Source organism: Phocoena sinus, chromosome 8 (genome assembly GCF_008692025.1).
Source record: "Phocoena sinus isolate mPhoSin1 chromosome 8, mPhoSin1.pri, whole genome shotgun sequence".
NCBI classification, from domain to species: Eukaryota; Metazoa; Chordata; class Mammalia; order Artiodactyla; family Phocoenidae; genus Phocoena; species Phocoena sinus.
This window is the reverse complement of record NC_045770.1, coordinates 14,616,098-14,642,632: the sequence shown is the minus strand read 5'-3', so window position 1 is coordinate 14,642,632 and position 26,535 is coordinate 14,616,098. Positions and strand designations below refer to the sequence as shown.

General features: G+C 51.4%; 1 protein-coding gene across 7 annotated transcripts in view; it reads right to left on the bottom strand.

The window, feature by feature from the left end:
• The window catches only part of LOC116758153 (FXYD domain-containing ion transport regulator 6), a 58,464-nt gene extending 36,129 nt beyond the window's left edge, over positions 1-22,335 (bottom strand). For 2 of the 7 annotated variants that reach the window (XM_032640880.1, XM_032640879.1), the window contains exons 1-2: positions 21,892-22,020; positions 337-399 (exon numbers count right to left, since the gene is read on the bottom strand). In XM_032640880.1, the coding sequence (XP_032496771.1) occupies positions 337-394 (58 nt within the window). In that variant the 5' untranslated portion in view covers positions 395-399; positions 21,892-22,020. Of the gene's footprint in view, positions 1-336; positions 7,284-7,965; positions 8,078-21,644; positions 21,717-21,891 lie in introns of those variants that run through there. The other 5 variants (XM_032640874.1, XM_032640873.1, XM_032640875.1 and 2 more) reach the window with 5 other exon arrangements.
• Positions 22,336-26,535: the final 4,200 nt, after the last annotated feature.

Here is a 26,535-nt window from a genome sequence, read left to right as displayed (position 1 = left end):
TACGTCATCATCAAAAGGCAGGGTCTATTTTCCTCTTGTTATAGGTGGGGAAACTAAGACGACGGAAGGACATGTGACTTGCACAATCTAGAGACTGAGGTACAAGTCTGACTCCCAAAGTTCAGGTTAAAAGTCTACAGGGACCTGGTGGGCTTGAGGGCCGGAGCCCATGGGGAGAGGTGGGCAGGCTGGAATAGGGGCTGTGTTAGCTGCTGCCTTCCAGGACTTTCTTTGCTGACTAAAGGCGGGACAGCTGGTCAGACATGTAGAATCTGAGAGCCCCCCAACCCTAGTGTCCCAAAGGGCCTGGACCTTCCACCAGAAAGGGGTACTTACCATTGGCCAGGACCGCCGGGGCCAGCAGGCCGCACAGGTAGAGCAACACCACCTCCATGGCGTCTGGGGACGGAGGGAGGAAAATGACTCTCTGGGTAGGAGACTCCCCACTCCAACCCTCAGCCCGGCGAGGGCCCCAGTCGGATTCCCACCCCGACTCTGAGCTCTCTCCACACGGTGTGAGGTCAGACAACAGAGCCAAAGCAGCTGACATTTATAGACTCCTTACGGAGTGCTCTGCACGCGTGAGTTCAATTACAACAGAATCAATTCAACTAGCAGGCACTGTGACTAACCCATTTCGCAGGTGAAGAGGCTGAGGTTAAGGAGGTGAAAGGGCACTCATGGTAGCGAGCAGCACAGTCTGGATCCCAACACAGCTCAGGAATGCCTCTGCCCGGCTGCCTCTCTGGTGCCAAAGTCATAAAACCCCAAGGGCTTGGGAGATCACATCACCTGTGAACTCCTCTCTGGGCCACCTAGAGATGTGGCCATCTCTAGCTCATTAAGATGTCTGGGACTTTCTGACCTGGTTCCCTACAACTGAGACCCACTGGCGGAAGTTCTTCTTTCTATCAGATTAAATGGGGCAGGTAAGCCAGGGGTTGGGGATGAAGGCCTGCTGTTTCCTGGACTCTTTAGAGTAAACCCTGAAATGCTGACAGCTCTCCGTCAAGGTACCCCTCACGCTCTCACCTCCAGAGTGCCCAGGTCAACTCTTCCTATAGACTTTAGTTCATAATCCTCCAGATAGGTGGTTTGATTAAACAAAGAGAACACGAAGACATGCTCTCTGAGCATCGGCGCCCTGGTCTCTCCTTCCCCAGAAAGGGCCTGAGACTTCTGCTCATGAGCTCAAGCCCCTGGTCTCTGGGGTCAGTGGCCCCTGGATGGAGGCAGAGGGCAGGGCCGGTTGGTCCTTCCCAGGGATGGATTTCGGTGCAGTTACACACACCTCATTTCTGGGCTTAATTAAAGGAATGTGGTAAAGAGCCAGAGAGGAAAGGGGAATGAAACCCGAAACACGAAAGCCCAAGGCTGCTTCTTCTTTCTTAGTGGGGTGAGGCTGGCAGCGGCCTAACCCCCTGCACACTGTCTGGGGGCCAGGACCGTGCTTGCTCTGCCGGTTCACGCCCTGTTCCGTTCCGGCCCCCGCAGCCAGCAGCCCCCAGCTGCCCTTCACCTCCCAGCCAGCAGAGGTCAGAAGAGCTCCATCCAGAGTCAGGCCAAGGCACAGACCCAGAACTCTGGACTCCCAATTCAAGGAGCATTTCTCATAAGACAGTCATTTGCCTTCAATGCTACTTCATTTAATATTTGTATTTCTTTTAAGTTTCATATTACATTTTATATGTACAAAAATATATGTGGGCTTCCCTGGCGCAGTGGTTGACAGTCTGCCTGCCAATGCAGGGGACACGGGTTCAAGCCCTGGTCTGGGAACATCCAACGTGCCGCAGAGCAACTGGGCCTGTGAGCCACAACTACTGAGCCCGCACGTCTGGAGCCTGTGCTCCGCAACAAGAGAGGCCGCGACAGTGAGAGGCCCGCGCACCGCGATGAAGAGTGGCCCCCACTCGCCGCAACTAGAGAAAGCCCTCGCACAGAGGCGAAGACCCAGCACAGCCAAAGATAGGTAAATAAATAAACTAATTAAATTAAAAATATATATATATAACACACATGTAATGAAACATAAAGGAAACACCCATTAAGTAACTTAAGAACTAGAACTTTATACGTACTGCTACATTTACTTCTATTTTCCTCCAACCCATCCCTCTGCTTTACTCCCAAAAGTAAACAGTACCCTGAATATATATTTTTAATCAGTCCCGTGCTCTTCCTCTTCAAAAAAATTTTTAATTAAGATACCATTCACATACTATGAAATTCATCCTTTTAAAATGTATGATTCAATGATTTTAGTATATTCACAAAACTGTGCAACCATCAGCACTAAGAAACATTTCATCATCTCAAAAAGAAAGCCGGTACCCACTGGCAGTCATTTCCCATTTTTCCTTTCTCCCAGTCCCTGACAACCACTAATCTACTTTCTGTCTCTATGGATTTGCCTATTCTGGACATTTCATATAAAAGTATCATAAAATACATGTCCTTATAGGTTCTCTGAGTTTATTCTATTGTTTTTTTCTTTAGATTTATCTTATGTTGGATGCCTAGTTCATTAATATTTAGCCTTTCCTGTTTTCTAATATCAGCATTTAAGACTATATAACCAGGGCTTCCCTGGTGGCACAGTGGTTAAGAATCCGCCTGCCAATGCAGGGGACCCGGGTTCGACCCCTGGTCCAGGAAGATCCCACATGCCATGGAGCAACTAAACCCGTGTGCCACAACTACTGAGCCTGTGCTCTAGAGCCTGCAAGCCACAACTACTAAGGCCCGCGTGCCACAACTACTGAAGACTGCACACCTAGAGCCCATGCTCCACAACAAGAGAAGACACCGCAATGAGAAGTCCACGCACCGCAACAAAGAGTACCCCTGCTCGCCACAATTAGAAAAAGCCCGCGCACAGCAACGAAGACCCAACGCAGCCCTAAATAAATAAATAAAGACTATATAACCCTCTAAGTGCCACTTTCACTCCAAATATAAGCTTTGAAATGTGGCTTTTTGATTATTGTTTAGTTCTTAGTACTTTAGATTTGCATTATAATTTATTTGACCTGTGCATTAAGAAGCATGTTTTTAAAATGTCCCAATGAATAGTGATTTTTAACTTGCCTTTGTTACTGACTTCTAACAAGTGCACTGTGGTCAGAGAATGTGGTCTGTAGGATATAGATACCTTGAAATTTACTGAGGCTTGCTTTATGATCTAGTATATGGTTATTTATTTCAAAAATTATATTCTGTGTAATTCCTTCATTGTTGGGAAGAAAGTTCTAGATGCCCATTAAATTAAGATTATTAATGGTGTTATTTAAATTTCTATATATTTCCTCAGTTTTTGACTGTGTGACCTTCCAAAAACTGAGATAGGTGCTTTAAAATCTGCCACTGTGAGGAAGGATATATAAATTTATCCCTGTGTCTCTCACAATATTGTAACAGAAAGTTTAAAACTTATATTGTCCTGTGAGTTGGACCTTTTAGGATTATATAGTGATCCTGTCTTAAATTCCATTTTACTTTCTACTTTTCTGTGTCTTTATGCATTGTATCTTACCATCTTATAAATGTAAAGAGCTAGATTTTTAAAAATTCAACCTGATTATTAACTGTCAAGTTTACTCCATTCAACTTTATTGTGACTATTGACATATTTGGTCTGATTTCTACCATCTGTTCTTCCCTACTTTTCTTATGTGTATTTCTCTTTCGACTATTTTTTTTTTCTTATTCATTTTCTCCCTCTACTGCCTGAGAAATTACACAAGTTATTTCTAGTCTTTTAGTGGTTACCTTTGGAATTTTACCATTTGTATTTTCCATAGACTGAATGTTTGTGTTCCCAAAATTCATATGTTGAAACCTAATCCTCAATGAGATGGTATGTGGAGGTAGGCCTTTGGGAGGTGATTAGGCCATGAGTGGGGGGAGCCCTCGTGATGGGATTAGTGCTCTTCTAAAAGAGACCCCAGGAAGCCCTCTTGCCCTTTCTCCCATGTGAGGGGTCCGTGAGGAGACGCTGTCTATGAGCCAGGAAGCAGGCCCTCATCAGATACTGAATCTGCTGGCAACTTGACCTTGGACTTCCCAGCCTCCAGACCTGTGAGAAATAAATTGCTATCGTTTATAAGCCATCTAGTCTATGGTATGCTGTTATAGCAGCCTCTGAACAGACCAAAACAGTATTCAACTTAACAAAGATTTAAAAAGTCTAAAGTTAAACTGTATAATAGCTATTAGGTACAATACTCTTCTTGAAAAATACAAATCACCCCCTTCATGATATATATGCTATTACTGTACAAATTTTCAGTTCTTTTCTTAATCCTATGAAACAGACGCTAGTGTTTCTATTTCTTGGAAAGAACATTTGTTTAGATTCACCCACATGTATAGTGGCCAGCCTTCAAGCGAGCCCCCAGTACCTCCTGGTATTCACATCCTGTATACTCCCCTTCCACAGTGCACCAGGGTTAGTCTGTGTGACCAATAATATATGGCAGAACTGATATGTCACTTCCTATATTAGATTATAAAAGGCACCACAGCTTTCTTTTCCTGCTCTCTCTCTCTCGGATTGCTTGCTCTGGGGAAAGTTACCTGCCATGTCTTAAGGATGCTCAGGCATCCCTGTGGAGAGGCCCACGTGGCAAAGAACTGAGAGCCGCAGTTCAAAAGCCCACTAGGAAGTAAGGCTGCCACGAACCATGGAAGTGAGCATGGAAGCGGGTTCTCCAGCCTTCGCTGACTGCCACCCTGGCTGCCAGCTTGACTGCAACCTCATCAAAGACCTCGAGCAAAACCACCCAGCTACGCTGCTGCCTGACCCCTGACCCTCAGAAACTGCGTGAGATAACAAATGTTTGTTGTTTTAAGCCACTGAGTTTGGGGGTAATTTGTTATGTTGCAACAGATAACTAATACAACTTATTTACTAACTCATTTGTTCGTGATTCCTTTTGAATCTCAGACGTCCATCAAGCCATTTTCTTAATTCCCAGAGAACATCTTTTAGAATTTTCTTTAATGAAGATCTATTAGTTGTAAACTCAGTTTTTGTTTATAATTTCACCCTTCTGGTGGACAGACTCTAATGTGATCCCCAATAATTCCAACCTTCTAGTATTCAAACCTTTGTGTAATGCACTCCCCTTGGACAGGAGTAGCAGCTGGGACTTGCTTCTAGCCAGGAGAGGGGTTATTAGGTGAGCAGGGCCCCTCCTGGGAGTAGGAAGGACACATATCAAGGGTTCCAGGCCACTAGTCACTGCTACACCTTCCCCTCAGCTCCCCCCAATCACCTCCATAGATGCTCACATTCAAGTTAATCCCCCCCCCCCCACATACACACTGAATTCCTAGATGGAGTTATACGATCGCGGGTTCTGCAAGGGATAAACAGGTGAACAGGACAGGGCGGCAAGGTTTGAAAGCAGAGGGCTCTGGTGTATCAGCAAATGTGAAGAGAGCTTCACAAAAGGCAGAGACTACATTCAAGGTTCAGCCAGCAGGGCACGGAAAAGGGGAGCAGGGAATACAACAGGAGACCTGGGACGTTTCCATGGAGGAGTTGACATTCCAGCTGAACCTTGAAAGCAGGATGGGATTTTGATGGACAGGGGTAAGAAGAGAGAAGAGGAAGGGCATTCTGGCAGAGGACACAGCATGAGCAAAGGCAGGAGAAGGGAAAATGGGAAGCGGGGATAACGAATAGTATTCAAGTTCAAGTTCGGTTCAAGTGGAACCTCAAGGTACTTCATTCAGTAGTGGGCACCTGGGCTTCCCTGGTGGCACAGTATTTAAGAATCCGCCTGCCAATGCAGGGAACATGGGTTAGAGCCCTGGTCCAGGGCTCTGGTCCACATGCTGCGGGGCAACTAAGCCCGTGAGCCACAACTACTGAGCTTGTGCTCTAGAGCCCCTGAGCCACAACTACTGAGCCCATGTGCCACAACTACTGAAGCCCGCGTGCCTAGAGCCTGTGCTCCGCAACAAGAGAAGCCACCGCAATGAGAAGCCCGCGCACCGCAATGAAGAGTAGCCCCCCGCTCACCGCAACTACAGAAAGCCCACGCGCAGCAACGAAGGCCCAATGCAAGCCAAAAATAAATTAAAAACAAAACAAAAAAAAGTGGCCGCCTTAGTGGCTTCCTCAGAAGGATTCTGATGAAGTGGGGCAGGAGAGAGGGCCTTCATCCATTAGTAATGTCTACATAGCGCAGGAGGGGGCCGTGACAGCCATCTGCAAAGTATTTGCCATTCCTAGAGTAAGATACCTTCCAAAACAGTGAATAATCGGGTTGTGTAAAGCATGAGGGTGTGGTGGTGAGAATTCCTGGTAAGACAGTTGGGAGACAGCCTCTAGAGGATCTTGAATGCCAGGCTAAAGAGTAAAGACCTGTCTTTGTATTCTAAAGAAAACATTCCTGATCAAGTTACAGTGAGCTGAAAGAAATACTGTTACAGATTTGAAAAGGGACCAACTTCGCTCGGTCAAGCTGCTGCCCAGGCCTGGACTATACCAGCCACACCTCAGCACAGGCTTCCTCAGGGTGCCTCTTGGACCCCCACACCCATTTTTTAAAATCCCGCTGGTACCCCTGGCACTGCCCTCGAATCGAGTGGCCAAGTACACATACAGAGCCTCTGACGGGACACAAAACGCCTTTCTCTCACTGATGCACCAAGAGACTCTCTCTGCCTTCCCTCCCTCCCACACAGCTGCCCCTCTGTGTCCTACACCCTCCCAGTTCCCACACATTCCTTTATCCCAGAAAGGAAGCTGGGCTGCCTGGGGATGGCTAGGGGGAGGGGGAGATTAAGAGGTGGTAGAAGTGGTACATCTCATTTCCAGGCCACAGAGTTTAAGAAGTAGATGGAAGAAAGGAGGGAGGGATCTTCGGAAGATGGAAAAGCAAGGCAGAATTGGGTGGAGCTGGGAGAGGACATTCGGGAATATTACCTTAGCTTCCTGTGCATGTGAGGTCATGGACCCCCTACCTGGGGGTGCCTGAGGACCTGGTTCCCTGGGAGGGGGCTCTGGCGAAATCATCACTGTTAGATGGGGAGTCTTGAACTCTAGACCATTCAGATCATCCTCCCCATGTAGAAAATGGAACCAGTCACATTTTGCTTCCTCGGCAGCATCTCCGGAGAAAGGATTGATTTTCCATTCATTTTTCTGCTCCTTTCCATGCTCTCATTTATCTCTACATTGGTAAACAGCTGACACGTTGGGCGGCAATAGCACACCCATGTTAATTTTCCTCCCTGATCTTTCTGCTGTCTGCACACTTGCTTTTCTGCATGTGCAGGAGAAAAGCAATCAGGAGAGTTTCTCCGGTGATTATCTTTCCATCTGAGTCACATAATTTCACATAATTGCTGGGTAAAAGCTGCTCAGAGAGAGAAGCCACTAGTTGATGATCTAGCATCGTGCTATGTTATTTTTGATTACACGCAGCAGCGAGGTAGATCAGAATACCCAGTTCTATTGTGAAAATAACTCAGAAATGACCTCCCTTTAAAACGTATAGGCTCCAAATTACAGTGGAACATCATTATCTCATCCTCATCTCTGTCTCACTCAGCCCCCAAGGCCTCACCTCCCATCCCTGCCATCCCACCTGCTTGCCCTCCTTTGGGTTCAGCCCATCAAAAACATGCCCAGGGGTATCATCAAGGCCTGGGTACTGGCAGGATGCCCAGAGAAAGATGAGGCCCCCTCTCCAGACAGGACGTGCCAGAAGGGAGCCTTTTATGGGGTCACAGAATGCCCGAGCCCCCATGTTTAGGCTAACAGGTTACCCTAGACACGTTATTGTATGATTTACCCTATGACGTATCCAAACCTTTGCGACAAAGAAGCTGGTTAAAAGAAAATTCCACTGTATATAAATAGGATATAACCAAGATCTGAGGTTTACCAGACGGAGTTAGAATCACAGAATGCCAGTGAGTTAGAATGATTGAGATGAAAGCTCTTACTTTTTATTGAGGAGACTGGGGCCCCAAGAGGAGTGCTGCAGCCAATTCGTCCAGCTAGTCAGGGGCAGAGCCGGGCCCAGAACCCACGCCTCCAGCCCCTGCCTACTGCTCTGGTCTGCTGGGATTGGGCAGTGGGCAGGCCAGGGCTGGAGGAGAGGAGCACAGTGACGGCAGCAGGGAAGGCTGAGCAATGCCTGAGAGCCCTCGGGCAGCCCAACCGGAGCCAGGAAAGAAGACACGGCACCTCTAGGAATGCGGGTGACGAGGGCAGTGAGGCGGGGAGCAGAGAAGCACTGCCAGGCTCCTGGGCTCTCCATGAGAACATCATCTTGGGAGAATTCCCTGGCGGAAATGAGAGGAAATGAAAACTCTGGGATGGGAAGCCCATATTCGAAGCCTAGCTTGGGGCCTGGATTGGATATAAGAAATGATAATAATAATCACGATAAACAGCATACAGGTCAGGTGCTATTTTTACTACTTTAAATATTCATTCTCATTTAATCTTTCAAAGTAGCCTATGAAATATGTGTTACCATCAAATCCATTTTAAAGGGAAACAAATTGAGGCAGAGGAAGAGCAGTCCCCTGGTGAGTGAGAGCTGGATCCCAAACTTCTGCCCAGCTCAGTCTGCTTCCCTGCTGGGGGTAGGAAGGGTAATCTTCCTGCTGTGAGTCCTGGATTCCAGCCGGCCCAGCCCCACATCCCAGGGGAGGGCTCACACCCACTCAGGGCCAAAGGGCCATGATGGGCCAACTGCACTGCTGCTCCCAGAGGGCTTACCTCCCAAGCAACTGCCACTCTGTTCCTTACTCCTGTCCCAGTCCAGTGGGCTTAGGCTGCAAGGCTCAGCCCGCTGAGAGAACCAAATGAACTCTGCAAAGAGGGGGTTCCTGCCTCTGGGTGAACATTTACCAACCAAGCCCTCTAACATTGTTGGCTTCATACATACTCACGAGAGAAGGAGACAGCAGCATGGATAGTGCCTGCCTGCTCACCCCCAAAAGAGAATTTCTATTCCCTTGTTGGATAGAGAGCTGTTCACTGGAGAGGGTGATTTTTTTTTTGTAACAGATTATGGGATTTATGCTGTTGATTAGGTCAGAGGTGAGAGCATGGTGTCGGGGGCAGTGGGGGATCAGCCAACTCCCCTGCCGACTTTCCAAGGCTATTATAAAGGTCAAGTGAGATAATATATGTGAAGGTTCTTTGTAAACTGTGAAGCTCTGCGATAACAATACCTAATATTTATTAGGCATTCATGGCATGCCAAGTACTGTTCTAAGTGGTTTACGTGTACTAACTCATTCAATCCTTACAGCAGTTCTAGGAAATGGCTCTGATTATGATCGTCCCCATTATACAGATGGAGAAACTGAGGCCAGAAAGGTTAAGCAAGTTGTCTAAGGTCTTTGCTCCCGAGTCCTCGCTTTGTTTTTGAATTTTATTTTATTTATTTTTTTATACAGGAGGTTCTTATTAGTTATCTATTTTATACATATTAGTGTATACATGTCAATCCCAATCTCCCAGTTCATCCCACCACCACCACCACCACCACCCCGCCACTTTCCCCCCTTGGTGTCCATATGTTTGTTCTCTACATCTGTGCCTCTATTTCTGCCCTGCAAACCGAGTCCTCGCTTTGAACCGCTCCACCATCCTGCCTCTCTGCCACCCGGTGGCATTGGGGCCTTGAACAAGTCACTCTACCTCTCAGAGCCTTTGCTTCTGAAACTGTAAAACAGGAATAATAACAGGCATCTCAGGAGCTGTGAGGATTAGATGAACCAGCCTCTGTGCATGGGCAGTTATTTGCCCACACCTTCCCCTCTGGAGGGGAGACAGCTCCTCCCCCACTCCAAAGCTACAGGTCTACTGGGGGCTCCCAATCGCAGCCCCTCCCTCGTTGCTAAAAGGACTGGGTTTGAGACTTCGGTATTCCCCCAGGGGCTGTCACATCGTCCGGAAGCAAGGGAAGAAGGGTCAAAGCAGCCAAGCTGTGAAATCTGGGGGTGGGGGGATCTGGCGGGGGAAGCCAGGCAGCAGCTCACAGGTGAAGAGCCCGCGGGAGAGAAGCAGGGAGAAGAGATGCGGACAGCGTACTGGCTGACTGTGCTCCAGCTCATCTGTTCCCAGCCCAGCGCTGCTCTGCCCATCCCACAGGCCGGCTCTATGAACCGGTAATCCCTGCCTTGCCCCCAGGCAGATGCAGTGTTGTTTGGGTCATTTGCAAGGAAGAGATACCATGTCACAGCCGAGCACTCTGCATGGCAAATAGCAACTGCTTTTTAAGTATCAACTGTTGATTCTATCATCATCCCCCCAACTCTTTCCTCAGCTTCCACCTTTATTATCTAGCTTCTCTTGGGAAATGGGGAACAGATACAGAGAACACAGCTGCGGAAAGGCCCCAGCTGCCCCCTTTCACTTCCCAACACAGGCGGGGGACAGGCCTCAGCCCGCAACGGAAGCAGGCAGAGGAGGGCTCTACAGATGCAAAAGGCTCCCCAGAGCCACTGCCCTCTCTGGCCTCCAGAGAAACAGGCTGCATCACCCAGGGCCACCAACAAGTGGCGTGGGGAGCTCAGATCTGCCTGGGACAGCAGGGACGGGGTCACATGGGTGAGCCCCTACCAAGAGACACAGAAGCAAGACAGGACCTGAGACAGAAGAGGAAAGAAACCCCAGAGGAAGAGCAGCTGAACAGGGAGGGGCCCAAAGAGAAGTGCGAGACAGGCAGGCAAAGGGAAGAGAAAGGAAGAGTCTGCAGGACAGAACTGGAGGCTGGCCAAGGGGAGGGGCTCCCAGCAGAAACTGAGCAAGAGATGCACACGGTGACAAAGCAAGGAGAGGTGAAGACTGCTGAGAAAAGAAATCGGCTTTGTAGAAACATCAAGCAAAGCTCCACGCTGTCGCCCTCCCCATGAGGCCCTCCATCTGGGCCTCCAAGCTGGGCCTCCATCCTTGGCTGCCCGTGTGCCTCCACCATACCCTGCCTGCCCCAGTCACACGGGTGCTCCGAAGAGCAGAGAAGGGAAAATGCCCCTGGGCAGGGCGTGGGGAGGAGAGTCAATGGACAGCTGCAGCTCCTGGGAGAAGACATTTCAGCCCCCTCCCTGACTGTAGGACAGCTGCCCAGTGCAAGACACAGGGTCTGCTGGGCAGGGCCGAGCAGACTTCTGCTAGACTGGGATGGTACTGTGCACCCTGGTCCTCCTGCCTCTTGGAGTTAAGGGAGGTTGAGGCAAGATATATCAGCACAGAGACTCTTGTCCTACAGCCCCAGACCCTCGAGTGTACCTGTGGCTGTCGTTAAGACAAAGGGGGACCGATGGTGTTGTGTACGCTCCACCCAGCTCTGCTCCTGCTACCTGCCCACGGTGGCTGAAGGGAATGATGAGGGTGATGGTGGTGATGTTGGTAACACCAAACATCTGTAAGACACCCGACTCACCAGGCAACTTCACAAGCATTAGCTCAAAGGAACATCACAACTGCAGGCGATGTTGGCTATCATTGCCATTTAACAGATTAGAGAAGGTGAGGCTCCGAGTTACGTTGCCTCGTTCAAGGCCCCGCAGCTAACGATGGCACAGCTGGCATCGGCTCCTAATTCTGTGGATGCCACATGCTAGGCCCTTTCCACTCTTCCTTGCTGCCTCCCTGGCACATGTGGCAATGCGTGGGGACTAAGGGAAATCAAAATGCTGACCTTGACCCAAGTCCATGCAGGGCTCATTGGACGGGTGTGTTCTTACCCAGGCCAGGGGAGAAAAACCAGCGTGAGAGAATAACCCAAATAAAATCAAATAGCTTTATTTAACTTTGGCATGTATTGTGTCATTTTTTCCCTTTCACAGTTTCCTGCTCAACTCTATTCTGTCCACTACGACTGATGTGAAGGCTGGGACCCTGGAGCCGCTCAGGAGGTGGGAGGAGGCCTGGCATATCCTTCAGCCATCGCTGGCCCCCAGCTATTCACAGGTCTTCCCGTCGCTCCCAGCTGAGCTTCAGCACCACCACAGGCTCTCTTCTCTCCCTCCCCAGTCTCCCCACAGCAGCTGCTGGGCACCCTGATGCTCTCTGCCTAGCAGAACATCAGGGTATTTATGCAGGGAGCTACACAGCATCCCAGACCAGTTGTAGGGCATCCTGTCCATCGGAGCTAAGCTCACAGCGGATGCCAACAGAACCACCAGCCCAGCAACTGACAGCCTTTCAGAGCAGACTGCCAAGCTGCAGATCCCCTTCTTTTCTGGTATGGTTCAGAATTAGATTAGGGTGTAGAATTGAAATAAAGACCACCCCTACTCAAAAATATATCCACACCCACAACATTCTCCCAAGGAGAGAGTTCTTAATTCAACCAAATACTTCATTTAAAAGGTAAATACTTACATTCCTAACAGTTATTTATATCTCAGCCCGAGTTATTTGATCAGATTGCTTTCCCAAGAGCTGAGATCTACCTGCACTTAGGTGGAGAAATTGGTGGAGAAGAGAGGATAATTTTGGAGCAAGGTGTAATTTTGGAAAGAGTGGCATCATTATCCTTCCAGTAACCAAATTAACAAACATTTCTTGATGGCCTACTGTTGCCCAGGACCTTAGTCATCACTGGGGGAGCTGCAGCAACACCGTCCCTGCCTCGTGGAGCTTACAGTCTTAACTGAGTTCACAGGGTTTCCTCCCCGCCTGCCGAACTCCACGTGGTGTCGGTGGCAAAGTCCCAGCCACGCTGACTCCGGCGCTATCTCTATCATCTTCTCTCCCGTTGCTCGCTCCATAGTTCAGACCCTCATCGTTGCTCCCCTGGGCTGCTGGTGTGATCACTTCCCTCCCAAGCTCAAGCGTATCATGGTGCTTCCGTATTCTATTTATTTTTTAAAAAATCAAAACTTTTTATTCTGGCATATAAATACCTCTAAGTCTATCCCTTTTCTACCCTTTCAGTATTTTCTCCCATTACTTTCAGCTAAGATGGTCTACTCCCATCCCCTGCCACATGTGTTTTGATCTCCAGGCCGTTGTATATTCTGTTCCCTCCACTTAGAATGCCCTTCCCTCTCCTGTTTATTCCAGTTCTCAGCTCTGGCTGCACCTCAGGATCACATGGAGAGCTTTTTCATAATAATAATAATGGGGATCAACTATGTCCCATCAAATTCTAAACTCTGGGGGTGGGACCAAGGCATCAGTAATTTTTAGAATCTCTCCACTCATTCTAACGTGTAGCCGAGGTTGAAAAATGCTGTCTTTGTCCAACTGCCACTCCAGCCCACGGGCTGACTTTCTTTCTCCAGCCTGTGACCTGTCATTAGCACTGATTTGCCACACAGCACATTCTGGTTTAATGCTCTCTTTAATGAGGTTCTCCTGCCTGGAAACTCTCTGTGCTACTCCACAACTTGTAAGACCTGGGGCGGTGCAGACAGCCAGCGAGTGCTGGTTGACAGATCGATGTTTGTCTCGAGGAGTGGAAAGCACAGTTCTGACCACCAGGCCCTAGAACCCTGCTGAAGTGGGGGCACTAAAAGGGACTGGAAACCCAGCACTGTCAACATCGACAGTGACGAATCGTGCTGAGGGTATGTACCCTTGATCTGATGTGATAAATGTTGCACTTTACCTTTGTGATTTGCCTCCACCAAACCCATAAGCCCAGTCTTATCACGAGAAAAACGTCAGCTAAATCCCCATTGAGGGGTATCCTGCGATATACCCGACCAGTCCTCTTCAAAAACTCTCAAGATCATCAAAAACAAGGCAAGTCTGAGAAACTGTCACAAGCCAAGAGGACCCTAAGGAGACACGACAACTAAATGGGATGTGGTTAACCGAATGGGGTCCTGGAATAGAAGAAGGACCTTAGGGAAAAACTAAAGAAATCTGAATAAAGCATGGTCTTTGGTTAATAATAATATATCAATATTATTTCATCAATTGTAACAAATGTACCACACTAATGTAAGACAGTAATCGGGGAAACTGTGCAGGAGGGTTATATTGGAACTCTCTGTACTAGCTGTTCTGTTTTTCTGTAAATCTAAAATTTTTCTTTAAACAGTCTATTAAAAATAACTTAATAAATTTTTAATTCATTTTAAAACAAAACAGCTCCCCAACCACACATGCTCACCTTCCTGGCAAGCGGTGTGGAGCCCTGTGCTCTGCTGGTAGTGTCTGATGTTTCTGTAATAGGGGCTGGGCTTCTGTGGTTCAGACCAGAGCCAAAATCCAGCAAAGGCTTTTAGAGCTGCCTTTTCAAATAAGTGCTTTGGGTCCAACCAGAGGTTGCTGATGGATCTGTACCCTTCAGAGGAACATGCAACGTGTTCCCTTGATCTGCATGTTAAACGCTCATCAAATAAGCATAAACATAAATTATTCTCTTTAATAGCCTAACTATAAAATTCCAGAGAAGGGCTGAAGAGCAGAGAGAACTCAAAGCCTGGGACTCAGGAGAGAGCAGAGGGTGGTGACATTCTCATAGGCAGAGGGGCTCACAGTGGCTGCTATCACTTTACTGAATTCCCTGCACTGCCCCAGGGCAGCTGGACCTCCTTACAAGCAGGGCCGGGCCTCTGGCCCCCATCATCGCTGCTGACACCCACCAGGGTGGCCCCTTCCTACCAGGCCCCTCTCATCACAAGGGCCCTCAGACCTGGCAGGGCCTCCTTGTGTAGCCCCATCCCTGGGTCTGCCCCACCGTCCTTCCTTCAGGGAGGAGGGCACCCCACAGCTGGGAGGCTGGAGGCTGGGCCCGCCGGCCCCCATGACTCAAAGCTCTTCCCATTCCGTGAGCCCAGACCCAATCCAGCCCGGCCGCACAGGGGGCATGGGAGGGACAAAACTCCTTTAACACGCACAGAGAACTTACTATTTTAACTCGGAGGCATCTTTATCTTTAATGTGGGATTACTTCTGAGGCAAAGGAAGAAAAGACCTGACCACAAAAAGAAATAAGACCCTTTCCTTAGAAGCGAACACACCGAATTCACAAATCACAAACACAGGCCTGGTTTCTAAAAAGATTCCCTGGAGAGACCTGAAGCTGGCCCACCAGCAGGGTCAGAGGGCCTTGCTTCCCCCCTCCCCCATCACTGCCGACTATGACCGTCTTTGCAGCGCCATCCCAGACGTCACCCTGTGGGCTTGTCCCAACAGCCCTCAGAGGCAGGCACACAGGGCAGCTCTGTGCGGCCAACCCCAGCACAGGCCGGTGATACAGTTGTCCAGAGTGAGTCAGGGAGCGGGACTATGCCTGCCTCCTTCCAGCCCAGGGACCCGCGCCCCTGCCCCCCGGGGGATCTCAGTCCAGTTCCGGGGAGTCTGGATGGTGGGCAGCCTACTGACAAAGGCCCATTCAAGAGAGGCCAGACAAACAGTCCTAGCGGCAGAAACAGAAACTCGGAGCAGCGGCCAGAGGCCCAGGGGCCAGCCCGAGTAACCCTGCCCACAGCCAGACCACAGTCCCTGCCCCTTCCAGCCTCTGCACAACAGCCCATCTCCTTTGAAAGCACAGCTCCGGGCGGCGCGTTTGAACCTACAGGGCACTTTGTCTATGCTCACGTTGTCTTGAGGGTAGAAATGACACAGGGATGCACCCTGACCCGTGGGCCTGCATACTTGGAAACCTGCCCAACCTGGTCCCATCGCAAGCGTGGAGGTTTACCCGACCTCGTTTGTCTCTGCTTCGGGAAATGCACTGTCCCCTCCCTCCTGCCACACGCCTCACGGCCCCAGTTCCCACAGAGCCAAGGCCCATGCCTGTCTCCAGGTACCACCATCACGACCATGTGCGTCTCTCCCATCAGACTGTGAGCTCCTTGGAAGCAGAGGCACATTCTAGGCATCTCTGACTCTCCAACACTTTGCATAGTAGCTGCTCAGTAAATGCCCATGACTGAATACATGGATGCTTCAGCATCATTATGCCTTTAGTCATAATCCAATCTAAGCCCAGAACAACCTGAGGATCTGTGTGGAATTTTAAAGGAATTTTAAAACTTTCTCAGTGCTCCCCTGCCCCCACCTCCGCCAGCCAGCTCTCCAGGCCTCCGTCAAGTCCCAGTCACCAAAACGCTGTGATGAATCAGCCTCCTTCCATTGCCTTCAGCCCTTAAACACCTCCAGACCTCCGATAGGGTCTGACTCTTAGTTTTCAGACTCTACCAAAGGAACAGGCAGACTGAAATGACACATGGACATAAAGGAATATATCCTTCAGGTATGTGTGGTGGGTACCTGGGTAGGAGTGACAGGTGGGAGAGAGCTTAGAGGGACAAGTGGGCTTTCACCGTGCCCTGGTGGGTGAGGACTTTTTCCCACATATGTTCAGTTCACAGATGCTCTCTGGGCTTTCTCCATGTCTGACACTGTGCCAGGCCCTGTCTGGGGCAAAAAACAGACCTTGCCTTTGAAGAGGTGGGAGCGGGTACGGGGAGCAGGTGTGGACATAAGTAGCTAAATGAAGGCTCAGTAGGCGTGTACTCTAAGGGAAGAATCAACCGAGCATTTCAGGGGTACCAGGAAGAGGAAAGCTTGTCTGTTTACTTGGAATTAGGAAAAGCTATTTGAAAGAATGAGCACTGGAGAAAAGCCTCAAAGGATGCTATAACAACAGTAATGTCATTTTAATAATAACCATGTGTCATTATCATTACTACTGTTATTATTATAGCAGCTAGTATCTACTGAGTGTTTACCATCTGCTAGGCACCAAGAAGCATTTGACATAGCTTACCCCTGGCTCAAACCTCATGCCCATTTGACAGGTAAGAAAACTGAGGCTTAGAAGAGTTAAGAAAACTGGTAAGCGTCAGCACCCAGATTACACCCCAAGTCTGTGCGTCTCCAAAGGCCGCTACCCCCTACTCAGCTGGCTGGAGTGAGGCAGCTCTTTCCTGTTAGGGCCTGAGTGGAGGCAGAGGGTAGGAAGTGCAAGGCTCAGGATGACCCTCTGGAGAAGGGGCCTGGAGAGGTGGCTGCAGCCGAGTTCCTGAGATCCTGAGAGCCTCGAGGGCCAGTGCCAAGTACCTGTCCTCATTAATAGGCAATGGAGGGCTTCCCTGGTGGCGCAGTGGTTGGGAGTCCGCCTGCCAGTGCGGGGGACACGGGTTCAACCCCTGGTCCGGAGGCTCCCACATGCCACGGAACAACTAACCCCACGCGCCACAACTACCGAGCCTGCGCTCTGGAGCCCGTGAGACACAACTACTGAGCCCACATGCCACAACTACTGAAGCCCATGTGCCTAGAGCCCGTGCTCCACAACAAGAGAAGCCACGGCAGTGAGAAGCCCGCATACTGCAACGAGGATCCGATGCAGCCAAAAATAAATAAATAAATAAAACAAATAAATTTTTTTAAAAATTAGAAAAAAAAAAGGGCAATGGAGAGGTCGGACATATGGGCCCACAAGATCAGTGGTAAAAGAATGGGGGCTGAGAAAGTGGAAGGGAAGAGGCGGTCACAATGGTCTGGGTGAGAGACTGCACCGGGGTGAGGTGAGAGGGTACTCGGGAACCTGTGAGCTCATGCCTGTGCGTTAGGTATGGAGATTACGTATGTGTGAGAAGGGGAGAGTGTGTGCCAGTGTGAGCGACACACGAGCAAGCGTGGAGCCCTGCTTGTTGAAGAAGGACGCTGCAGGGCCTTCCCAGGGGAGGTGCGGGTAAGGTCAGCTGGGGAGAGAGGGAGGCACAGGGCTAATGGATGGATCTACCGGTGCAGGAGGGCTCTGGCGAATGAAACCAGCATCTGACTTTCTCACAGCTCTGTGGGTCCTGGGAAGCCCACAGGGCCTGGCATAGGGGAGGGACCCAGTTAACATTTGTTCAAGGGATGGCTTGTGTGAATTTAAGACCTCGCCTCTTGTCCCTTCCCAGGCCTGGCTTTGCCCTCCAGCTGCATGGGGGGCACTGTCATTCCAACTAGCTCCTCCCTCATCCCTGGCTTCAGATCAGATCATCTGAGCTCAGCAGCCACCTTCCCGTGGTCCCAGCCTGGTTCCCAGGGCCCCAGCCCCGCTCCCCCGCGCATCTTTGTAACAAGTGTGTCCCTGTGTGAGCTCCAAGCTGACTTCATACTTTCCCAGGTCAGAGGGCCCCTCCTCCTTCCCATTCCAGAGAAGAGAAGATGCTGCCAAATTGGTTCCAAGCTTTTGTCTTGGCCAGAGACACCCTGCTTCTCATTAGAGACAGAAAACCCTGATCAGCACCTCCCATCATGCTCTCCAGCTGGTCCAAGGCTCTCCATCCAGAGGATTCATAGACCCAGCAAATGATGGCCTTGGACCTCATCCTCTCCAGAGACCACATCTCCCAAGACTCCACCCAGCCCCAGTTTTCATCCTGGCAGAAGAGACCAGGTGCACATGGTGTCCAGGGGGACCGGCCACAGCAGCCTGAGAGAAAGAAGCCCAGTCTGAGCTTCCTGAGCGTCTCCTGGCCCGCGGGGTGAAAGGGGAGGCCTTCTCCGGAGTGACCGGAGACCAGCCCCTTTCCTGCTCAGCTTAGCTACAACCCTGTGTTATGAAATCATGAGTACAGATTGGCACCCGGAGAGAAAAGGGATCTCTTTCAAGACTGTACAATCTATAAAAATTAGGAGGCAGAAATGCCTTAGAAATCATGAAATCTAGCCCCTCTGCTGACGGATGTGGAAACAGAGGTCTAAAATCGTGGAGGCTTTCAGTTGCTTGAGATCAGTCTAAACCATTTCTGACTTTTGCCAGAAACCCAGTTTGCATCCTAAAGGATATCTGTGGCATGAATGCACCTCCCCCTGGAGCGCAGGCAGGACTACAACCTGGGTCTGTGTCTCCAGTTCACAGCCTTTCTGCTACAGGCTCTCTGCCTCCAGGGGCTGTGCCTGTCATGACTGGTTTGCTTCCTCCAGGGTGTTCAGGCAGAAGCTGGTGGGTGATTTGTCAGACAGTGAGTCCTGGGGGCTGCCTGGCACAGTCTGCCACCCAGATGGCAGCCAGCTAGGTCCAACAGGGCTGGGCTCTGACTTACGGGGGGGGGTCTGGTGGGCTGGCTTCCCTATGGCTGTGGGGAGTTTCCAGGGTCTAGGGAAGTGCTCCTCCTGGCCCCTCTCCGGGCTACATTCTCCCAGAAAATAGGATGGAGCAGGCTCCCCACCCACTAGGGCACCCACACTTTGGAAGGGATCCTGGTCCCCAGAGGATTGCTGGCAATAAAGAAAAGAAGGCAAGTGATGTGGGACAGGAAGTATGGGGGTCACAAATCCTGGCTAAAGAGTCAGAGGCCTCAGCCACAGCTGGGTGTGTGACCCCAAGCCTCAGTTTCCCCATCTACGTGATGTCTTGATTGGATGTTCCCCTTCCGGCTCTGAGAAATCTAGGACTCTGAGGTCAGGGACTGTGTCTTCCTTCTCACCCTCATGGCCCTAGCAATGAACACATTGTAAGTACTTAAAACAATTCCTTGAATAATTGAGTGAAATGGGGCCTAAGTCAGTCCAGAGATCACAAGGCGGCCAGGAAGGAGACCCTTGCCTCCGGTGACTACCACGAGGACCCCTAGAGAAGCGACAGGTCTTAGAAAAGCCCTGGCAATCCAGGAGCCCTCTGCAAACCCACTTCCTCTCCTAGATGCACAGATGTGGCTGGCGGAGCCAAGGAGAAAGCAGGAAAGTGTACCTGGGGGAGGGAGGATAGCCTGGACGTCCTCCCTGCCATCACCCTACCTACACTTTCTACACTCACCTGGCTCCTCTTTCTGGCTCCCTTCTCCTCCCAGCCCCCATCCAGGCTTTGTCTCCTCTCCCTGCCCTCTCCCCTCTCCGCTCTCCGCTCTCCGCTCTCCGCTCTCCGCTCTCCGCTCTCCGCTCTCCGCTCTCCGCTCTCCCCTCTCCGCACACAGTCACACTTTTCCTCCCTCCTCTGGGGAGGCTCAGAGCCTTCTGCTGGTCCCAGAGCTGCCTGATCCTCTGCTAGGCAGGAAGACCCAGCAGCAGAGTCCAGCCTCCTAGGAGGGGCCAGGAGCCCCAGGCTTTCTCAGGGTCATGGAGAGATTTAAATTCTGGTCCACGCCCAGCCTCTTGCATCTAGCACCTAGGAGAGGGGCTGCCCTCTGAGGGAATCTGGAAGTGCATTCCTCTCCACCTTCTTCTGCAGGGTTCTTGGGGAGGTGTTTCCTTCTGGCCTTCTTGAGCCTTCCCCTACATGCTCCTTGGCATAGAGCTAGGAAACTGCCCTGTCTCTTCCAGCCAGACCTACTGCGAAGAAGTACCGCGTGTGTGTTGGGGAAGCAACGGGATGTTATTGCTGGTATGTGTGAAAGCACACACAGTGCGATGACAGGGTGTACGTGTGGCATTGGGGGCGATGTGTTGTGGTGTGGTGTATGTTTGGCGTATGTGGTGTGTTATGTGGTGTACATGTGGTAGGATATATGTGTTGTGGTGTGGTGTATGTATGGCGTATGTGGTGTGTTATGTGGTGTACACGTGGCATGATATATGTGTGTGTAGTGTGTTGATGCAGTGTGTGTGGCAAGTAGGATGTGCGGTATGTGTGTGAGTGTATAGGTGGCGTGGCAAGTGTGCATATGTTTGGGGTGTGTTTGTGATGCGTACTGTGTGTTGGGGGGCCTGGATGGGGTAGGGGCCACATCACTTTGAGCTGGGAGCTAGCTAGCTCTCCAGGGTCTCCTACTCTGAGAAGTCAGGGATAACCAGTATCTAGGCAACCATGTTGGGGGGAGGGGAGGAGATATGGAGGTAAAGAATGGGCAGGAAAAGGAGGGAGGCTGAGAATTGAAGAGGGGTTTCTATGGCAACTACCGGGCAGGTCACGTGAAAAAGGCTAAGTTGCGGAAACAGATATCCATATCCACACATACACAGTATGAGGGTACTGGGCCCTCACAGAGGGATCCTTCAACAGAGGACGTGGGCTGCCCACTGATCCATCTCCAAACCTGGAAACCTGGGCCCAGCCAGAGAGCACAACGCCAAGGAGACAAAGCAAGTGGAGACAGAGGCCCCATTTGTGGCGAGAAGCCCCGGCAGCCACAACCCACCGTGTCTGGAGGTGGGCAGCAGGGGCCTAGCCAGGCCCATTGCTCCAGTGTGGCTGCTCCCTGCTCCCACCGTCAGGTGCTCCCTTTACCAGCCACCACTTGTAAGAGCCCAGAAGCGAGCGCCAGTAGCCCCAGGCGGCCCTTCCAAGTCTCCATGGAAGCCCAAGAGACACAATGGGGAAGGCTGTGCCAGGGCCAGCCCTGCTGGGGAAAGAGGGCTGGGTACCAGGAAAGGAGGGAATGGGGGTGGGGGGCGGTCAGGGCCCCCTGGAAGAAGCTACTGTTTAGACAAGAGGAGAGGAAAATTGATGCAGACACTCTCATGAACCCCACGCCCTGGAATCAGCCTTCCTTACCTGCCCCCATTCCCAGTACCCCCTGCCCAGCCCCAGCTCTCCCTGTCCCCCAAGCACCGAGCCAGCAAGTTCCATTTTGTATGGTTATGTGTGCACACACACAGCCGGCCCCCTCCCTCTCTTCACCTCCGCACACTCCACTTAAACAGTCCAAGCTTCCAAGTAACAAAGGAAAAACCCCTGGACACAGCGGAGAGCAGCCCTTTCCCCTTCTCCCAAAACCGTAGCCCCAAGCTCTAGGTAGCGGCAAGCCCCTTTCCAGAACACCTTCACTCCCACCGCCACGGCCTGCCTCCCCTCGGCAGCTCCTCTTCTCTTCCGACGACCACCTCCGGGTTTCCATCCCCTGCCCGGTTTCCGCGGCCCAGGCGGCAGCTGCCTGGCGAGGACCGCTCACACCCACCGAAACAAACCAACCCTGGCAGCATCCCGGCGCCCCGCGATCTGTCCCCACCCCAGCCTCTCTCCCTCTCCAGAAGAAGAACCCAACTTTGCCACCACCGCAGCCACTTACCTGCACAGCGCGGTCCCCTCCGAGACAATCCCAGGAGGATGCGCGGAGTCCGGAGGAGCCTGGGAGCGGCGGGGCTGTGGGCAGGGCTGTGGGCGAGGCTTTCGCTTTTTTCCCGCCTCCCTTGCTGGGAAGAGCTGGGGCTTGTTGGAGAGGCGCGTCCTGCAGGGGTGGGGAGTGGTGGGCGGGAGCTCAGCCGGGGCTGGGCTCCGGGGACCGCGATGTCACCGTCCGCCGACCTCCTGTTGGCATCCGCGCGCAGACCCTCTCCTGCTCGCCGCGCGCCGCCGGCTCCTCGGAGCGCGCCACCGCTGCTCCCGCGTGCGGGAGAGATTCTTTTTCAAAGGGCAGGCCGCTCCGAGAAGCAACAGGAGACAGCCGTCGAGGGCGCGGGCTAGAGCCGGCGCGCATTCGCCGCCAGCTGTGGCTTTCCGGTTTTCCTCTGCTGAGGGTGGGGAGGGAGCGAGACAAACACGATGACAGAGCTAGTGTCTCTCCGAAATAGTAAACTCGGGGAGGGGGGGAGGGGGCGGGGGGGACGGAAAAATACGAGAAAATAACCCAGCACCAGACACAGCAACCCACGTTAATTGGAAGTCTTGACAATGAAGTGGGATGCGCACCTAAAGCATGAATGGCTGTGTCGTGGGAGCGCGAGCCGGTTCTGGCCGGAGTTGTCATTTTCAGCAAGAGCCAGGGGGGCTGCTGAGGGCGGGGTCTCGCTGGAACTACAGATTTGCTGCCCAGATCCCCCTCATCAGGGCCCCTCGTCCCGCTCCTGCCGGGTCACAGTACCGCCCCCTCCCCAGTCCACTCCTCAGGTCCAAATTCGAGACGACAAACTTAATGAGAAGATTTAAATCTAGCTCCGCACCTGCACCTGTGATGTGACCTTGAGCACAGCACTGAAGGGAACACTTGAGCCTCAGTTTCCTTCCATGTGAAACGGCGGTGAGAACCCTGACCCCCGGGAGCTGAGCACAGCGCTCATAGCGAGCGCTCCGTAAGCCGGCAGTCGCTGCGAGGGGCAGGGCCTGTAGCAAGGGCCCGAGGCCAGGCACTGGCAGAAACCACGGACACGGCAAGGGCTGGCCACTCGGTTGGTAGCCAGGAAGCCATGCTGCCGGCCATGAGGCTTCCCAGCCTGAGCCAGGAGGGGGATCGACAGGACTGGGGGTGGGGGAGAGGGGGCCGGTTCCTGAGAGAGGCTGTAACTGTCCAAGCCGGAGAGGAGCCTCAGGGACTTCCTTACAGACCCGGAACCCTAGTACGCTGGGTACTGCCAGGAAGAGACCCAGCCCTACATCAACACCCCAAGCCCTGGCCCTCAGTTTTCTCACTTGTGAAATGAAGGACATGGGCTAGATAATCCAGAGGCCCCTTTCAGCTCGAACCCTAGATTGAATTATTTTAATAAATGGTCCAGTCTCAAAACCCCAAAGCAGGAAGTATACATGGATTCCAGAAGGCTTCGCACGGATGTGGAAGCCATAAATGGCCGCTGAGAAAGAGTGGGGAACCCTCGAGAGGACAGGTTGGACTCCATGAGCACAGAACCTTGGACAGAGTGGACGTCTCTCTGGCCCAGTCCCGAAGTTCCTTGGATGCCTTTGAAAATCACTCGCTAGGCCCATGTCCTTGGGCAAGTAGATTAGTCCCTCGCAGACGCCCTTGAGGGCTGCCTGCCAGCATCTCACTGTGTTGCCTCTTGGAGTTCCTCCCGGTGAGGACACTTCAAACCCAGGTCTGAAAGTCTGTTTGAGAAAGACAGGCCAGGGGTCAGAACTCCAAAGCCGAGTCACCTGTTACTACCAGCCCTTGTCTTACCAGAGAATTCCAAGGTGTTTGGCCAAATCACTCAGATGCCCCTCAGCAGTGAAAGGCCGCAGAGGGGCAGCTGGGGCTACATTCACGTGCGGAAGGACCTTGGCTTTCCCCTCAAATGTGCTTCTCCCCAGTCCATCCAGAGGCACAGCTGAGGGAGTTTGGGGTGACACAGCTATGAAGTCACACACAAGTTTGTTCTAGCGGGAGTCCTGGCTCCCTCCTAGGGGAGGAATAAACACATCTAGCCCCTATGAAACATGTGGGCGTCAGTAAAAAAGGTCACCAGCTGCCTCATTCTTGTAACACATTTATTGGCATGAGGAGCTACTGGGCAGTGAGCCCTGGGCCAAGCTCCAGGCTCCACAGTGAAAGGATAGTCACGGTCCCTTAGAGCTAATTGGCAAGGCAGAGATTGACCAAATAATCCCATGGAGAAGTGTGTCATTAAAACAGCGTTCAGAGCCCTGAGGATGTAGCATTTGAGAAGCGAGCTGAAGGGTCAGGAGGTGTTAAGGAGATGAGGTGAAGGAGCCAGGAACGGGAGTGACAGGCAGGGTTGGGAAATGATTCTGACACAGGAACAGAAGCCACATGCGCAAAGGCCCTGAGGCAGAAGGAGCATGGCGTGAAGGGAGCCACAGTGGCTCTGGAGCAGAGGAGACAGGCTGGAGAAGGAAGCAGATGCCAGACCGGGCAGACATGGTGGTTCCTGGGTGAGTCCAGCTTTTATTCTCCCGACAACGGGAAGCCACTGAAGGGCATTAAGAAAACTACTGCAAGCAAGAATTGGGGAGTTGCTGGCTCCATAGTGTGGGGGACCCTACAGTCAAGAATCAGGAGCTGTCAGGAGAGCAGAACTCATCTGAAGCTGAGAAATCGGCTTGGATCCCAACTGAAGGGAACCCTGCTTCTCTAGAGGCCAAGGAGCAAAGAGAGAGAGCTGGGGCAGGTGTGCCCAGCCACGGTGGGCATAGGGCGCGAAAGCACAGAAGCCATTTCTAAAACCCTCCCCACTCTCACCCCCCCTCCATGCCCAGAATAAGATCCATGCCAGGACGTAGGGTTTGGAAGGATAGTGTAAGCGTTGGGAGCTTAAGGGACTTGTGCTGAGCTAAGTGTCTTGCAATTGTTCAGCTAAAACTCCATCTGGATAACACTTGCCCCAGTTCCCTTGTGCTGTGGCAAAAACAGACCTGCAATAAGTCAGCACCCAGGTCACACAGCTACGGACAGGAAGCAGAGGGCCTGCAGGGAAAATTAAAGGGGCAAGACCAGGAGTCACCCGAGGAGACCCTCGTCCCTCCTAGCAGTTCCTAGTAGAAACAGCAAGCTTTGGGTGTTGTTTCATCCTAGGGTGCAGACTGCAGAAGCAGAGCAGACCTTGCCCACCAATTGCTGCCTTGGGTCCATTCGTACTCATTTTACTTTGTAGGGTTTTGAAAGCGTGTTCTCTCCCACCCTCGGCCGAGTGCTAAGCCCCTCGCTGAAAGAGCTCTTCTCACTTCAAAAGCACTCCTTGGTCCTGATCCCTTCCCAACTCAGTTATTCATCCAGAAAAGTGTGTACCATCCTCATGCCTCTCCCCACACTGCTTCTGTTCTAGGTACCAGCCTTCTGCTGGTGCCGCTGCCTCAGTCTCCCCACCCCACACTAACTCTTGTTTGGTAATAAGTTTCCACAACACAGATGTGATTCAAACCTTCCAAGACTCTCTATTTGCTACAAGTTAAAATCCAACTTCTTAAAATCCAACATTCAGTCTTTACCACCTGACACCCACCTACCTTTTCTGCTTCTTCTCCGACCCATTCTCTGCCCTGCCTTCCCCATCTCATCCCTCTGGTCACCCCAGTCCTTGCAAACGCTGTCCCCCAGCTCAAGGGGGCCACTCACAATTATCCAAATACATTGCTTGCTTTCCCACCCCAAAACTTTTGCTCATATAATCCTCTCTGCTTGAGATATCCTCTCCCTCCCTTCTCTACTTACATGAGTCATACCTACCATGCAAAGTGAAATTCAAATATCACCTTCTTGAAATTAAAGCTGTCTTGTCCACACTGCCATGAACTGCACTGTGTCTCTTCATCTGTGCTTATACATATCATAGTCTGAATTTTACTGTGTTTAATTGCATGTGTGCGTGGCCCAAGGAGAATGGGAACTCCTTGGGATCAGCCAGGCATCTTACTCCATTTATACGCCCTCGTGTCTTGCGTGGTGACTCTCTTATAACTGGTTGAATTGAAGTGGATTGCAGCTCACAAGACTCTACACGATCCTGCCTCAGCCCACCTCTCCAGGTGCATTCCGAACACTTTCTTCCATGCTCTCTCTCCAGCCAGCAACCTCTCAGCTTAACCAAAGGGTCTTCAGAACTGGTTCCCTGGGCACGGGTACCCTGGGCCCAGACCACGCCGGTGAGCTGCAGCTGCTTTGTTCTCTCTTCCCAAGATGAAGGGATGAGGAAACTAGTGCTATTGAGGCCCAAGGCAGAGGAGAGAATGGTTCCCAGGCAAGACTGCCTGGAGAGGAGGAGCAGGGAACCCTGACACTGACATTGGGGGTTGAAAAGCAGGACTTCTCTGACTGTGGGTGGAGCAGTGGGGACTGGGTCGGATGGCAGACACCACTGGTTCCCTAGACCAGGTCCGTTCTCTTCCTTTGCCCTTCTTTTTTTTCCCCTTAGAATGTAATTTATTATTTGATTTTAGTTAATTCACTTAATTCTTCATTTCCTCATCAATGAACTCTTTTTTTTTTTAATTGGAGGATAGTTGATTTACAATGTTCTGTTAGTTTCAGGGGTATACAAAGTGA